Source organism: Chiloscyllium plagiosum, chromosome 22, assembly GCF_004010195.1.
Source record: "Chiloscyllium plagiosum isolate BGI_BamShark_2017 chromosome 22, ASM401019v2, whole genome shotgun sequence".
Classification (NCBI taxonomy): Eukaryota; Metazoa; Chordata; class Chondrichthyes; order Orectolobiformes; family Hemiscylliidae; genus Chiloscyllium; species Chiloscyllium plagiosum.
The window spans coordinates 5,658,040-5,671,784 of record NC_057731.1 but is presented as its reverse complement, the minus strand read 5'-3'; the positions used below and the strand labels follow the sequence as shown (position 1 = coordinate 5,671,784).

Below are 13,745 nucleotides of genomic sequence, written 5' to 3'. Positions count from 1 at the left end.
CGTTACTTCTTCAAAAAACTCAATCAAGTTCATGAGTCGTGATTTCCCATGCATAAAGCCTAATCAGTCATTGCTTTTCCAAAAACATGTAAATCCTATCCCTCAGGTTTCCCTCCAACAGTGTGCCTATCACTGACGCCAGGCTCATCAGTCCATAGTTCTCTGGCTTTTCCTTACTATCTTTCTTAAATAGCGGCAATACGTTGGCCAACCTCCAGTCTTCTGGCACCTCACCTCTAGCTCAGTAAGGGACCCAGCAATCACTCCCCGAGCTTCACACAGAATTCTAAGGTGCACCTGATCACATATGGGGTTTTATCCACCTGTATACATTTTTAGACATCTAGCACCACCCCCTCTATAATATAGACATTTTTCAAGATGTCATCATCTATTTCCCAACATTCTGTATCTTCCATGTCCTTCTCAACAGTAAACACTAATGCAAAATACTCATTTAGTATCTCCCCATCTCCTGTGGCTGCTTGCTGATCTTTGAGGGGTCCTATTCTCTCCCTCGTTACCTTTTTGTCCTTAACGTGTTTATAAAATACCTTTGGATTCTCTTTAACCCTATTAGCCAAGCTATCTCAAGTCCCTTTTTTGCCCTCCTGTTTGCCCTCTTATGTATACTCCTACTGCCTTTATACTCCTCTAAGGATTCATTTGATCTCTGCTGTCTATGGCTGACATGTGTTTCCTTCTTTTCTTAACCAAACCTTCAATTTCTCTAGTCATCCAGCATTCCCTACACCTACCAGCCCTTCTTTTCACGCTAACAGGAATATACTGTCTCTAGGCTCTCATTATCTCATTTTTGAAGGCTTCCCACTTTCCAGCCGTCCCTTTGTCTGCGAACATCCGCACGGAATCAGCTTTTGAAAGTTCTTGCCTAATACCATCAAAATTAGCCTTTCTCCAATTTAGAACTTCAACTTTAGAAGTTAGCTATCCTTTTCCATCACTATTTAAAACTAATAAAATTATAGTCGCTGGTCCCAAAGTGCTCCCGCACTGACACCTCAGTCACCTGACCTGCCTTATTTTCCAAGAGTTGTCCCTTCTCTAATCGGTACATCTACATACTGAATCAGAAAATTTTCTTGTACACACTTATTCCTCTCCACCTAAACCCTTAACACTATGGCAGTCCCAGTTTATGTTTGGAAAGTTAAAATCCCCGACCATAACCACCCTTGGTTTTCTAAAATTATTGGGATATTTTCTGTATCTTCTACCATGAGGAGAGATATAAAATATTTGTTCCAAGTATCTGTTATTTCTTTGCTGTTATTAATTTCCCAGTGCAGTCTTCTAAGAGACGAATGTTTAGAACAAAAGAACAAAGGACAATACAGCACAGGAACAGGCCCTTCGGCCCTCCAAGCCTGCGCCAACACATTTTGCCCTTCCATATTAAAACTGTCTTCACTTACAGGATCCATATCCCTCTATTCCCTTCCTATTCATATATTTGTCCGGGTGCTCTTGAATGTTTATTGCAACTCCTTTACTTTTATATGCTTGGAGATACTCTTATTGTTTGTTTTGCTATTTCAACAAGTTTATTCTCATTTTCTTATTTCTCCCTTATTGCTTTTCTATTCACCTTTTGATAATTTTTAACATTTTCCCAATCTTCTGGCAAACCATTAATCCTCACAGCTTTATATATAGTTTCTCTATCCTCAATTTCTTTGGTTAAAATCAAATGCATCATTCTCATAGGCTTTCATTCTAAACAGTGTATGTTGTTCACATTTATGAAATACATCCTTAAATGCCTGTCAACTTTAGCTACAATCTTACTTTTTAATCTATCATTCCGATCTACTTTAACTAATCTAAAGTTTTTACACCACTATAATTGCCCTTACTTACATTTAAAACTCTAGTTTCAGACCCAGGTTTCTCACCCTCAAATTGAAGGTGAAATCTGTAATAATCGGTCTTCCCTTAAGGAATTATTGCTTTGTGATAATTAATCCTGTCTCATTATAATTTACCAGGTCTAAAATAGCCTTTTGTTCCTGGTTGTTTCCACTATGTACTGCCTTAATAAGCTGCGTCCAGTATTTTGTAGGGACTCAGCTTGAAGACTTTCTTTATTGAGTGGAGAAGTCCAATGTATACAAGGGTTAAAATCACCCACTATTGTTGCATTACCTTCTTGTAAATTCCCATTATTTCTTGACTTATACTTTGTCCTACAGAATAACAACAGTTAGGGGGCTTATAAATTACTTTCACTTCTTTTGCTTGATATTTAATTCTACTCAAATTATTCTACATCTTGGTCTTCTGAGCCAAGATGTCTTTCTTGTCCCTTATTAATAGATCTACCTCACCTCCTTTTCCTTTCTTCCTAATCTTTTAAAATGTCAATTAACTTTGAATTGTCCCAGTCTTGTTCATCCTTCAACCAGTTCTCTGAATCAAACCTATTTATTTCTATCTGCGCTATTCATTCATCAACTTTGTTACTATCTTGGTCTTCCAACTAAACTTAGATTGCTTTCAAGCTTCATATTCCCTTTTGTTATCAATTGAAATTATTTTTTGGGTGAGGGCATTGCTGGCAAGGTCGGTTTTTAATGCATTTCTCTCGTTATAGAGTCATAGAGATGTACAGCACGGAAACAGACCCTTCGGTCCAACCCGTCCATGCCGACCAGATATCCCACCTGCCAGCACCTGGCCCATATCTCTCCAAACCCTTCCTATTCATATACCCATCCAAATGCCTCTTAAATGTTGCAATTGTACCAGCCTCCACCACTTCCTCTGGCAGCTCATTCCACACACGTACCACCCTCTGCGTGAAAAAGTTGCCCTTAGGTCTCTTTTATATCTTTCCCCTCTCACCCTAAACCTATGCCCTCTAGTTCTGGACTCCCCGATCCCAGGGAAAAGACTTTGTCTATTTATCCTATCCATGCCCCTCATAATTTTGTAAACCTCTATAAGGTCACTCCTCAGCCTCCAACACTCCAGGGAAAACATCTTAATGGTGGGAAGCTATTTTCCTAAACCGTGCTCCAGTCCATGTGAAATTCTTTGTAGCAGTTGGATACAGATGAATAAGTTGCTTGGACATTATGGAAAGAAGTTGAAGTTCACTATGTTGATTTGGGTCTGGAGTATTTGCAGACATCTTTAACCTCACCTTACTACAATGTGAAGTTCCCACTTGCTTCAAAAAGACCACGAGCGTCCTGGTGTCAAAGAAAAATCAAGCAACATGCCTTAATGACTACCAATTAGTGGCTCTGACATCCATCATTATGGAGAGCTTCAAGAGGTGAGTAATGGCACTCATCAACTCCAGCCTCCCAGATTGCCTTGATCTGCTACAATTTGCCTACCATCACAATTGGTCCATGGTAGATGCCATCTCCCTGGCCCTACACTCATCCCTGAAAGATCTGGATAACAAGGACACCTACATCAGGCTCCTATTTATTGACTTTAGCTCTGACTTCAACACCATAATTCCAACAAACCTCATCTCCAAACTCCGAGACCTGGGGCTCTGCTCCCTATCTGCAAATAGATCCTCAACTTGCTGACGTACAGACTGTCATCAGTAAGGGTCGATATTTTTCAGAGGGAAATCAGGAAGGCAAAGACGGAATATGAGATAGCCTTGGCAAACAAGGTTAAGGATAATCCAAAGTGATTCTCCAAGTACATTAACAGCAAGACAGTGAGAGTAGAGGCCCTTAATAGTTGAAAGAGGTTGTCTTTGTGTTGAATCTCAGGAGATAAGAGAGATTTTAAATGAATATTTTGCACCAGGTTTTGCTGTGGAAAAGGAGTGGAGGGTGGAGAACTTGGAAATAAATATTGGTGTTTTGAAAACAGTTCACATTACAGAAGAGGAGGTGCTGAAGATCTTAGAAAATATAAGAATGGATGAAGCTCTGTGACCTGATCAAGTATACCCCAGGAATTTGTGGGAATGTTAGGGAAGAGGTTGCAGGACCCCTTGCAGAAATATATGGGTGAGGTACCAAATGACTGGAGACTGGGTAATGTTGTGCTTTTATTTAAGAAGTGAGTAAAGAGAAACCTGGGAATTATACCCCTGTCTGTCTGACTTCGGTGGTGGGTAAGTTATTGAAAGTGATTCTGAAAGATAGGATTTATTTGCATTTGGAGAGACAAGGAATGTTTAAGAAAAGTCAGCTTATTGCCAACAGTAAACAAATACCTTTAAATGCCAGGAACCTGTGTGCAGCTCATTTTAATAATTATTCCACACTTCCCAAGCCTTTGATCTTTATACAGACAGATAGTAAAATGTAGTTGTCCACATTTCATACTGGTTTCATACCATTCTTGTCATTATAAAGCTCAGCTGTTAGGATCTTTGAAATATCATCGTACTCCAAGAAATTTGGCAGAGTAAAATTCTTTACTAATTTGGCTGAGACAGACAAATGTTTCACCAGTAAGGGAATCGAGGGTTATGGGGAAAAGGCAGGGAAGCTGAAATGAGGTATTTCAAGTTATCCATGATTTCATTGAATGGCCTAAATTCTATTCCTACATCTTATGGTCTTTAATCTCACCATGTAACAGGCAGATTGAAGATTGCATATGGTCAACCTATCCTTTACTTATTGGCAATCCTTTCATTTCCTCTCACATATAAACTTTTATCTCAGTGAGGCACACCTTCCAAACTTAGTGTATGACTGAAATTCTAGCTGAAATCTTCTTCCAAGAGTACCGTACATAATGAGGTTATGACACAAGTTGCATGAGAAGTAGACACTTAGTAATTCTCAGCATAGCCCATAGGTTGTACATTTCTGCCACTCTATATCTACTCCTTCAACTTGCAGCATCTCAAAGCTGCTTTACCAATTGCAGAAAATAGCATCTGAATACCCAAATTAAAAAGGCTTCCCTTGTCAAAGCATGGGTTGTGAAGGCGTCTGTGAAGTAGCTCGCAGATTTCCAGGGATCCAATGTAAATGCTGCAGACACACTTATTATGGATGTATTTGTGGGTCAGTCTGAAGCCGAGATGGAAGGTATCTAATAAATATACTGGTGTGCTCCAAATCCAGGCTGTCTCAATCAATCTTTTCAGAGTTTTTTTTTAAAGGTTGTTTAAATCATGGGTAATCAAAAAATCGCAGAGAAGTAACTGGTTAGTGCTGCTCATTGGAACACGAAGAAGCCATTCAGCTGCTTGAACCTGTTTTATCATTCACTTAGATCACAGTGAATCTGTAGCTTAATTCCATCACTTGTCTTGTCCCACACTCTTAAAAAAACCCTGACCCAACAATATTTAGCAACCTCAACTGTGAAATGTTCAATTGGCAACCTCTCTATCTCAACAGCTTTGAACAAGTAAAAGGATAGAGGAGACAGTTTAATCTTCTTGAGGTAGCCTGTGAAAAACATTATCTCATCATCATTCAAAAAGAATTACTTCATTCTTCAATTTGAGACCTTACTACTTCAGAAATTGGAGATAGAAAAGGACAATTGATTATAAAGAGAAGGCTATAAATGATTTCGTTTTATGGTCTCGTATATTCTTTGCAAAATGTATGTGCTTGATTTTTAAAATTTAAGCTCTCTCATTTTCAAAGACCAAAGTGGGAGACTCTGACCAATAGGAACAGCAGAGTAACTTCCAGCAATCATCAGGCAGAGATTTGACTTTTGTCTTCATTATTTGTGGGTAGGATCTGGTAAGCCTGCTTCCAATGTCCCATTCATTTGGACCCAAGTCACCACTCCCTTTGCTCCTAATTTCCCATTCCCTCTCTCCTAATACCCTGCTCCTTCTCCCAATTCCCCACTCCCTCTCCTTCCAATTCCCCGCTCCCTCTCCTACCAATTCCCTACTGCTTCCCTCCCAACTCCCTATTCTCTCTGCTCTCAATTCCCTCTGCTCCCAATGCCCCACTCCGGAAGTGCACATGAACATACAAACATTCCCATCCACTCTGATAAACATTGAATCTCCTCCCTAACAACAATCTATTTGTCTGTCTTTACAATATCCAGTGTCCCTGCCTCCACCACCTTCTGAGATAAAAAGTGACCATATCACAAAACCCCAAGAACAGAAATTTCAAATTCCCCCTTATCTCTAAAAGAGCAACATTAATTTGGGCGGCACGGTGGCACAGTGGTTAGCACTGCTGCCTCACAGCGCCAGAGACCTGGGTTCAATTCCCGCCTCAGGCGACTGACAGTGTGGAGTTTGCACGTTCTCCCCGTGTCTGCGTGGGTTTCCTCCGGGTGCTCCGGTTTCCTCCCACCATCCAAAAGATGTGCAGCATCAGGTGAATTGGCCATACGAAATTGTCTGTAGTGTTAGGTAAGGGGTAAATGTAGGGGTAGGGGTGAGTCTCGCTTCGGCGGGTCGGTGTGGACTTGTTGGGCCGAAGGGCCTGTTTCCACATTGTAATCTAATCTAAATTTTATTACAGTGTTCCCTACTCCTGATCTCCCCCACAGGAGGAAATTTCCTCTTTACATCCACCTTTTCAAGACAATTCAGGATCTTTTAGATAAAGTCAGCGTAGCCTCGGAGAACCATAGGGCTGCTCTCTCACTACACAGAGATGACTAGTGGTGCTTTAACCTGAGGGTCACTATGCCTCGGGTGAGGGGTGATGTTAAGAAGGTGGGGTCTACATGGTGACCTCAACCAGTACAGAAACAGATCCTGTGCTGTTGATCATTATTCTGCTCAGCAAACCTACTATGCAGTCAACTGGGCAAATCAACTCCCATAGGATCTAACAGCCTTCAATCAAGTCATCCCTCACACTTCTAAACCCCATCAGAAACAATATACTCATTCCAGGTCTCAATCTAGTAAACCTAGGAATGGCCTCCTTTTATGTCCTTCTTTAAGTGAGGCAAGCAGTATGTAAGATGTGGTCTCTTCTATGGTGCCAATTTCATCCAGTTTACTTAAGAAAAACACTTCACACACACTTACCAATCATAACTAAAAGTACATCACAATGTGTATTTACTTGACAAACAACTCGCACTGTTCAGTAACCAAGAAAATAAAACACAAAGATGAAAAAAACACAAGGACATTGTTTCTCCTCTTACCATTTTTTCAGCTAATCTATAAAAACATTCAAGTTCACTTTCTGTTGCAAATATGAGTATTGAGATCACATGCCCAATGACAGTAACCATGCCATTTTTTTCTATTTGTAAATTCTAAATGCAGTTCATTATATCTGGATTCCTAATACATTGACATAACTAGTGAGAATCTGGATTAGTGGTGCTGGAAGAGCATCCGAGCAGCAGTAAAATTGATGTTTTGGGCAAAAGCCCTTCATCAGGAATACAGGCAGAGAGCCTGAAGTGTGGAGAGATAAGTGAGAGGAGGGTGGGGAGAAAGTAGCATAGAGTACAATAGGTGAGTGGGGGAGGGGATGAACTAATCCAGAATCTGGTTTCCAGCATCTGCAGTCATTGTTTTTACATAACTAGTGAGAAGCATTTTAGACAACTTTGGTCTATCAATTGCTTAACTAGATAAGCCTGGCTTGTGTTATCATCCTTATATTGATTTCTTATGTGGATATCCTGCCATTATGCATATCAAACCGGAAAAACCCTTCAAAATATACTTCACAGAGTTGTATCTTGACTTTTCTCCATGTTTTCAAAATAATGTTGTAATTTTACAACAGGATGTAGGTACATCCTTTCAAGAGAATGGAACTTCCTCCTGCTGCTTAGAAAAATACCTGACTTTACTTTTGACAGTTTTGAATTACATTATCACCCAAATGCTGTAGCCTCAAGTTGCCTTAATAAACCCATCTTTTCATCCAATTCTTTTCAGCCAGTTGGTATAGCTCAAATTTCATCACTATATCATGAGTAACCATGCCAACTGCTCATCATTTCTAACCACAAAAGGAATGAAATTGACTTTTGTCCATAGTGAAGAATGGGATCACAGCAGTATCAGGTCAAGGATGTATAACAGAGGCTGCTGACTCATTACAACTCCTGCGTCACAGAACCGGCAAAACCCAGTTCCATCCCCACAAGTTTCTGGTAGTCATTTTAAGTTCATATTTTGCCCAATTTGATTGCATTATTAACTTTATCTTGCATATTTGAAGGTGAGAGATTCGCATGAACAACTGGAACTCAAGGGAGAAACACAACCAATGGAACATAGGAGTAAGCCATACAGTCATAAAGTCATAGAGTCACAGAGATGTACACCACGAAAGCAGACCCTTCGGTCCAACTCGTCCATGCTGACCAGATATCCTAACCTAAGCTAGTCCCATTTGCCAGCACTTGGCCCATGTCCCTCTAAACCCTTTGTATACATATACCCATCCAGAAACCTTTTAAATGTTGTAATTGTACCAGCCTCCATCACTTTCTCTGGCAGCTCAATCCATACACGTACCATCCTGTGTGAAAAGGTTGCCCCTTAGGTCTGTTTTAAATCTTTCCCCTCTCTCGCTAAACCTATGCCCTCTAGTTCTGGAATACCCTACCCCAGGAAAAAGACCTTGTCCATTTATCCTATCCACATCCATCTTGATTTTACAAACCTCTATAAGGTCACCCCTCAGCCTCCGACGCTCCAGGGAAAACAGCCCCAGCCTATTCAGCCTCTCCCTGAGCTCAAATACTCCAATCCTGGCAACATCCTTGTAAATCTTTCCTGAATTCTTTCAAGTTTCACAACTTTGGATGGGAGGGAAACCAGAATTGCACACAATATTTCAAAAGTGGCCTAACCAATGTCTTGTACAGCCACAACATGACCTCCCAACTCCTGTACTCAATGCTCTGACTAATAAAGGAAAGCATATCAAACACCTCCACTATCCTATCTACCTGAGACCCCATTTTCAAGGAACGTTTCCATCAAGCAAGTGTTACCTGATTGAATGTAGCTATTTACCTGCCCTTATTTCGTGTCCTCTTACCCAGAAGAAAAGTCTGTTCATCACAGTTTTGAAAACTTTGGTTGATGCAGCATTTTTGGGGAGAGGGTGCCAGATTTCCACAACTTATTTGTCCAGCTTTCTGCCTGGTCAATCTAAGATATCCTTTGGTCCCCGATTCTACCACCAGAGGTAATAATTTCCCCATGTATTCTCTACCGTTTCGTGTATAATCTTAAGAAATCCACAGCCCAACTTTCTGAACTCCAGGGCACACAAACCAAAGTTTATGCAACTCGGTCCTCAGAATTTAACCCTTGATGGCCTGGAGAATGTGTGAGCTGAGTTTTCTCCATGTCGATCCATCTCACAGCTGCCGGCTGGGTTTTCTCGGGGTGACATTGAATCGCTTCTGGCAGCTTCAATTGCAACGTGTCAATTAGAAATGAGATGTTTAAAACATGCAACTTTGGAATACCCTCCACTGCTGAGATCCATTCTTAGCCCTTTACAGACATCGCCTTAAATTGGTGAAAGGTGAAGGGGGAGGAATTTTCATCCCAAACGACAGGATTTTCCCTCAGATAAATTTTGGCAGGCCAATTTAAAAGGTGCAAGGTAGGAATCGCCCCTGAGGTTTTTGTGTGGTTTGTCGAGGTTAAGCGTTCCCTTTGGCGGGAGCCTGAATCTCGGTCTGGGATAGCAACCGTTAGTGTTAGCTGCAGTTTGCACTGGGCTAGTCTACAACAGTAAATAAACTGTATAATAACAGGGATCTGTATAATTACAATGATTTATAAACAAATGACCACAATTAAGCAAATGCAAAAGCAGGTTGTTCTTCGCAATTTAATCAGTTTCTTTTTTTTTAAAATTTATATATAAATGGATCAATTCATCAGGAGTCGTCCTTACCCGCTGTAATCTTTCCCTTTCTGGATGGTTAGAGTGACGGTCATCTCGACGAGTGTCAACAAGATCAAAAGCAGCAGCAGCCAGTATATGGGATCATTCTTCACTAAAGTCACTCTCCAAACCGCTAACACGGTGTGCAGCACAAAAATCAGTCGGGGAACAACTGCGCTCAGATAGACAGTCAGAACCATGGTGTTCTCCCCTGCAGCCTGATCCTAAAAGCTTCCTCTCTCGGTCTGGAGACTCTCGCTCGCCGCAAACGGGGGAGAGAGTTTAATGCCTTGAGGTCAACCCTGCCCCTCTGTAAGCACTGCCCTCTTCTTCGCCCCTTCCTGTTTAAGCCTTCTCACTCCCGGGAGATTGCAAAGGAGAGAAAAAAAGAGAAAGGTCATCAACTGCAAAACGACTGACCGAAGTACTTAAAATTATTTTACTTTGGAGGTCCTCAATTATAGCATATTCATCAATGGAAGTGGAAATGAAATACGCTAATACCAGAGAACTACTGATGTTACTAAGTTGACTAATATACTGTGATTTAATGTTAGTTTTATTCTTTCGTGGGACGTATGTATTGTTAACACTATAGTCAAGAAAGCACAGCAATGCCTCTAACTTCCTCAGGATGCAAAGGTAGTTCAGTAATTCCACAATGACTCTTACCAATTTTTATAGATGCACCATAGAAGGCATCCTATCTGGATGCATCACAGCGTGGTACGGCAACTGCTCTGCCCAAGACTGAAAGAAACTACAGTGAGTCCGGGCACAAAAATGGCTTGTTGGGAAGGATTGGGGAGAACCCAAAGACATTTTACTCATACCTGAGAAATAGGAAAATGATCAGGGAGAAGGTAGGGCTTGTCAGGGATAAGAAAGTGAGGTCTGCAGATGCTGGAGATCAGAGCTGAAAATGTGTTGCTGGAACAATCTTAACGTTCCTGAAGAAGGGCTTATGTCCGAAACGTCGATTCTCCTGTTCCCTGGATGCTGCCTGACCTGCTGCGCTTTTCCAGCAACACATTTTCAGCTCTTGTCAGGGATAGCATAGGGAATTTGTGCAGAAAGGGGAAATCCTACATTAATATTTTGCTTCAGTTTTCACTAAGGAATGTGACCTTGTTGTGAATGAGAACTTTGTGGTTTTGGGGGATAGGATTGAACAAATCAAGATTGAGGAAGTTGATGGACTGAAAATTTTGGCAAACGTTAAGATTGGTAAGTCCTCAGGGCCAGACCAGTTTTATCCTAGGCTGCTCTGGGAAGCAAGAAAGGAAGTTGCTAAGCTGCTGACGAAGATCTTTGCTTCCTCACTCTCTACAAGAGTCGTACCGGAGAATTGGACAGAAGCAAATGTTGTTCGTCCTTTCAAGAAAGGTAATAGGGAAATCCCTGGCAGTCTTGCATATGTCATCAGCAAGGCTTTGGAAAGACTTCTAAGGGATAGGATTTATGACTGCTTGGAAAAGCATAGCATACTTAAAGGCAGTCAGTATGGCTTTGTGAGGGACAGGTCATCTCTCACAAATCTTGTTGAGTTCTTTCAGGAGGTGATGAGACAGGTTGATGAAGGTTGAGCAGTGGATGTGGTGTATTTGGACTTCAGCAAGGCATTTGATAAAGTTCCCCACGGTAGACTCATTCATAAAGTCAGGAGGTATGGGATACAGGGAGATTTGGCTATTCTGTCTCGATTCAGAATTGGTTGGCTGACAGAGGCAGAGAGTGGGTTGAGGGGTGGGTTAGTAAATTTACTAATGACACAAAGGTTGGAGGTGCTGTTGATAGTACCAAGGGCTATTGCAGGCTGCAGCGCAACATTGACAGTATGCAGAGCTGGGCTGAGAAATGGCAGATGGAGTTCAACCTGGATAAATGTGAAGTGATGCATTTTTGAAGGTCGAACTTGAGTGCTGCGTAAAGCATTAAAGACAGGATTCTTGGCAGTGTGGAGGAACAGCAGGATCTTGGTATTCAAGTGCATAGATCCCTCAAAGTTACTACCCAAGTGGATAGGGTTGTTAAGAAAGCATATGGTGTTTCGGCTTTCATTAACAGGGGGATCGAGTTTAAGAGCTGCGAGGTTTTGCTGCAGCTCTACAAAACCCTGGTGAGACCACACTTGGAATAGTGTCCAGTTCTGGTTGCCCTACTACAGGAAATTGTTGAGTTCTTTCAGGAGGTGATGAGACAGGTTGATGAAGGTTGAGCAGTGGATGTGGTGTATTTGGACTTCAGCAAGGCATTTGATAAAGTTCCCCATGGTAGACTCATTCATAAAGTCAGGAGGTATGGGATACAGGGAGATTTGGCTATTCTGTCTCGATTCAGAATTGGTTGGCTGACAGAGGCAGAGAGTGGGTTGAGGGGTGGGTTAGTAAATTTACCGATGACACAAAGGCTGGAGGTGCTGTTGATAGTATCAAGGGCTATTGCAGGTTGCAGCGCAACATTGACAGTATCCAGAGCTGGGCTGAGAAATGGCAGATGGAGTCCAACCTGGATAAATGTGAAGTGATGCATTTTTGAAGATTCTTGGCAGTGTGGAGGAACAGCAGGATCTTGGTATTCAAGTGGATAGGATTGTTAAAAAAGCATATGGTGTTTCGGCTTTCATTAACAGGGGGATCGAGTTTAAGAGCTGCGAGGTTTTGCTGCATTTCTACAAAGCCCTGGGTGAGACCACACTTGGAATAGTGTCCAGTTCTGGTTACCCTACTATAGGAAAGATGTGGATGCTTTGGAGAGGGTGCAAAGGAGTTTTACCAGGATGCTGCCTGGACTGGAGGGCTGTCGTTTGAGGAGATGTTGACTGAGCTTGGACCCTTCTCTCTGAAGAGAAGGAGAAAGAGAGGTGACCTGATCGAGGTATGCAAGCAAATGAGAGGCATGGATAGAGTCAATAGCCAGAGACTTTTGTCTAGGGTAGGATTGACTGTCACAAGGGGTCATAGTTTTAAGATATTAGGAGGAAGGTATAGAGGAGACATCAGAGTCAGGTTCTTTATGCAGAGAGTTGTGAGCACATGGAATGCATTGCCAGTGGTGGTGGTGGAAGCAGAGTCATTAGGGACATATAAGTGACTGCTGGACATGCTCATTGACAGCAGTGACTTGAGGAGAATGTAGGTTAGGTTATTTTATTTTACATTAGGATTAATCCTCGGCACAACATTGTGGGCCGAAGGGCCTGTTCTGTGCTAGACTTTTCTATGAGTCTTGAACACAGCCCAGACCATCACAAACCAGCCTCCCAACCCATTGACTCCATCTACACTTCTCTCTGCTTCAGGAAAGCAACCTACATAACCAAAGACCTCTCCCACCCCGGTTATACTCTTTTCCATCCTCTTCCTTCGGGCAGAAGATATAAAAGTTTGTATACACGTACGAAAAGGTTCAAGAACAGCTTCTTTGCCGCTGTTATCGGACTTTTGAATGGACCTCTTTAATGTGCATGTTGATCTCTCTCTGCACCTTCTCGACAGCTATAATACTGTATCCTGCACTCTGTTCTGTTACCCTGATGCACTTGTACGATCTGCCTGTAAAGCATGTAAGACAACACTTTTCAGTGTACTTTGGCATACATGACAGTAGTAGATCAAATCAAAATTTGATGCCATTTCTAAAAACTGAGTGGTTCTCGAAGTCATTTGAGAAGGCTGTTAAGAATGACCAGATTGCTGTGATTTTTAGGGTCACATGTAGGTCAGACCAGGTAAGGACAATGGTGTCTATTCCCCAAAAAGGCTTTAGTGAATAAAATGAGTTTTTGCAACAATTGATGGTAGATGTGCTGTTGCCCTGGAACAATTTGGTTTAATTTCTTTAGAATTTCTTTCACATCACAAAGGCACCAAATTAAAGAGGCCAATTTGAGCACAGCCTGCACATGGAACTCAA

The 13,745-nt window shown here is 41.7% G+C and overlaps 1 protein-coding gene across 1 annotated transcript in view; it reads right to left on the bottom strand.

Annotated features, from left to right (window-relative positions):
• Positions 1-10,088, bottom strand: part of tmem26b (transmembrane protein 26b) — a 49,151-nt gene extending 39,063 nt beyond the window's left edge. Inside the window, exon 1 of the mRNA XM_043712323.1 lies at positions 9,840-10,088. Within this exon, the coding sequence (XP_043568258.1) occupies positions 9,840-10,030 (191 nt within the window). The 5' untranslated portion in view covers positions 10,031-10,088. The remainder of the gene's footprint in view (positions 1-9,839) is intronic.
• Between the last annotated feature and the right edge of the window lie 3,657 nt (positions 10,089-13,745).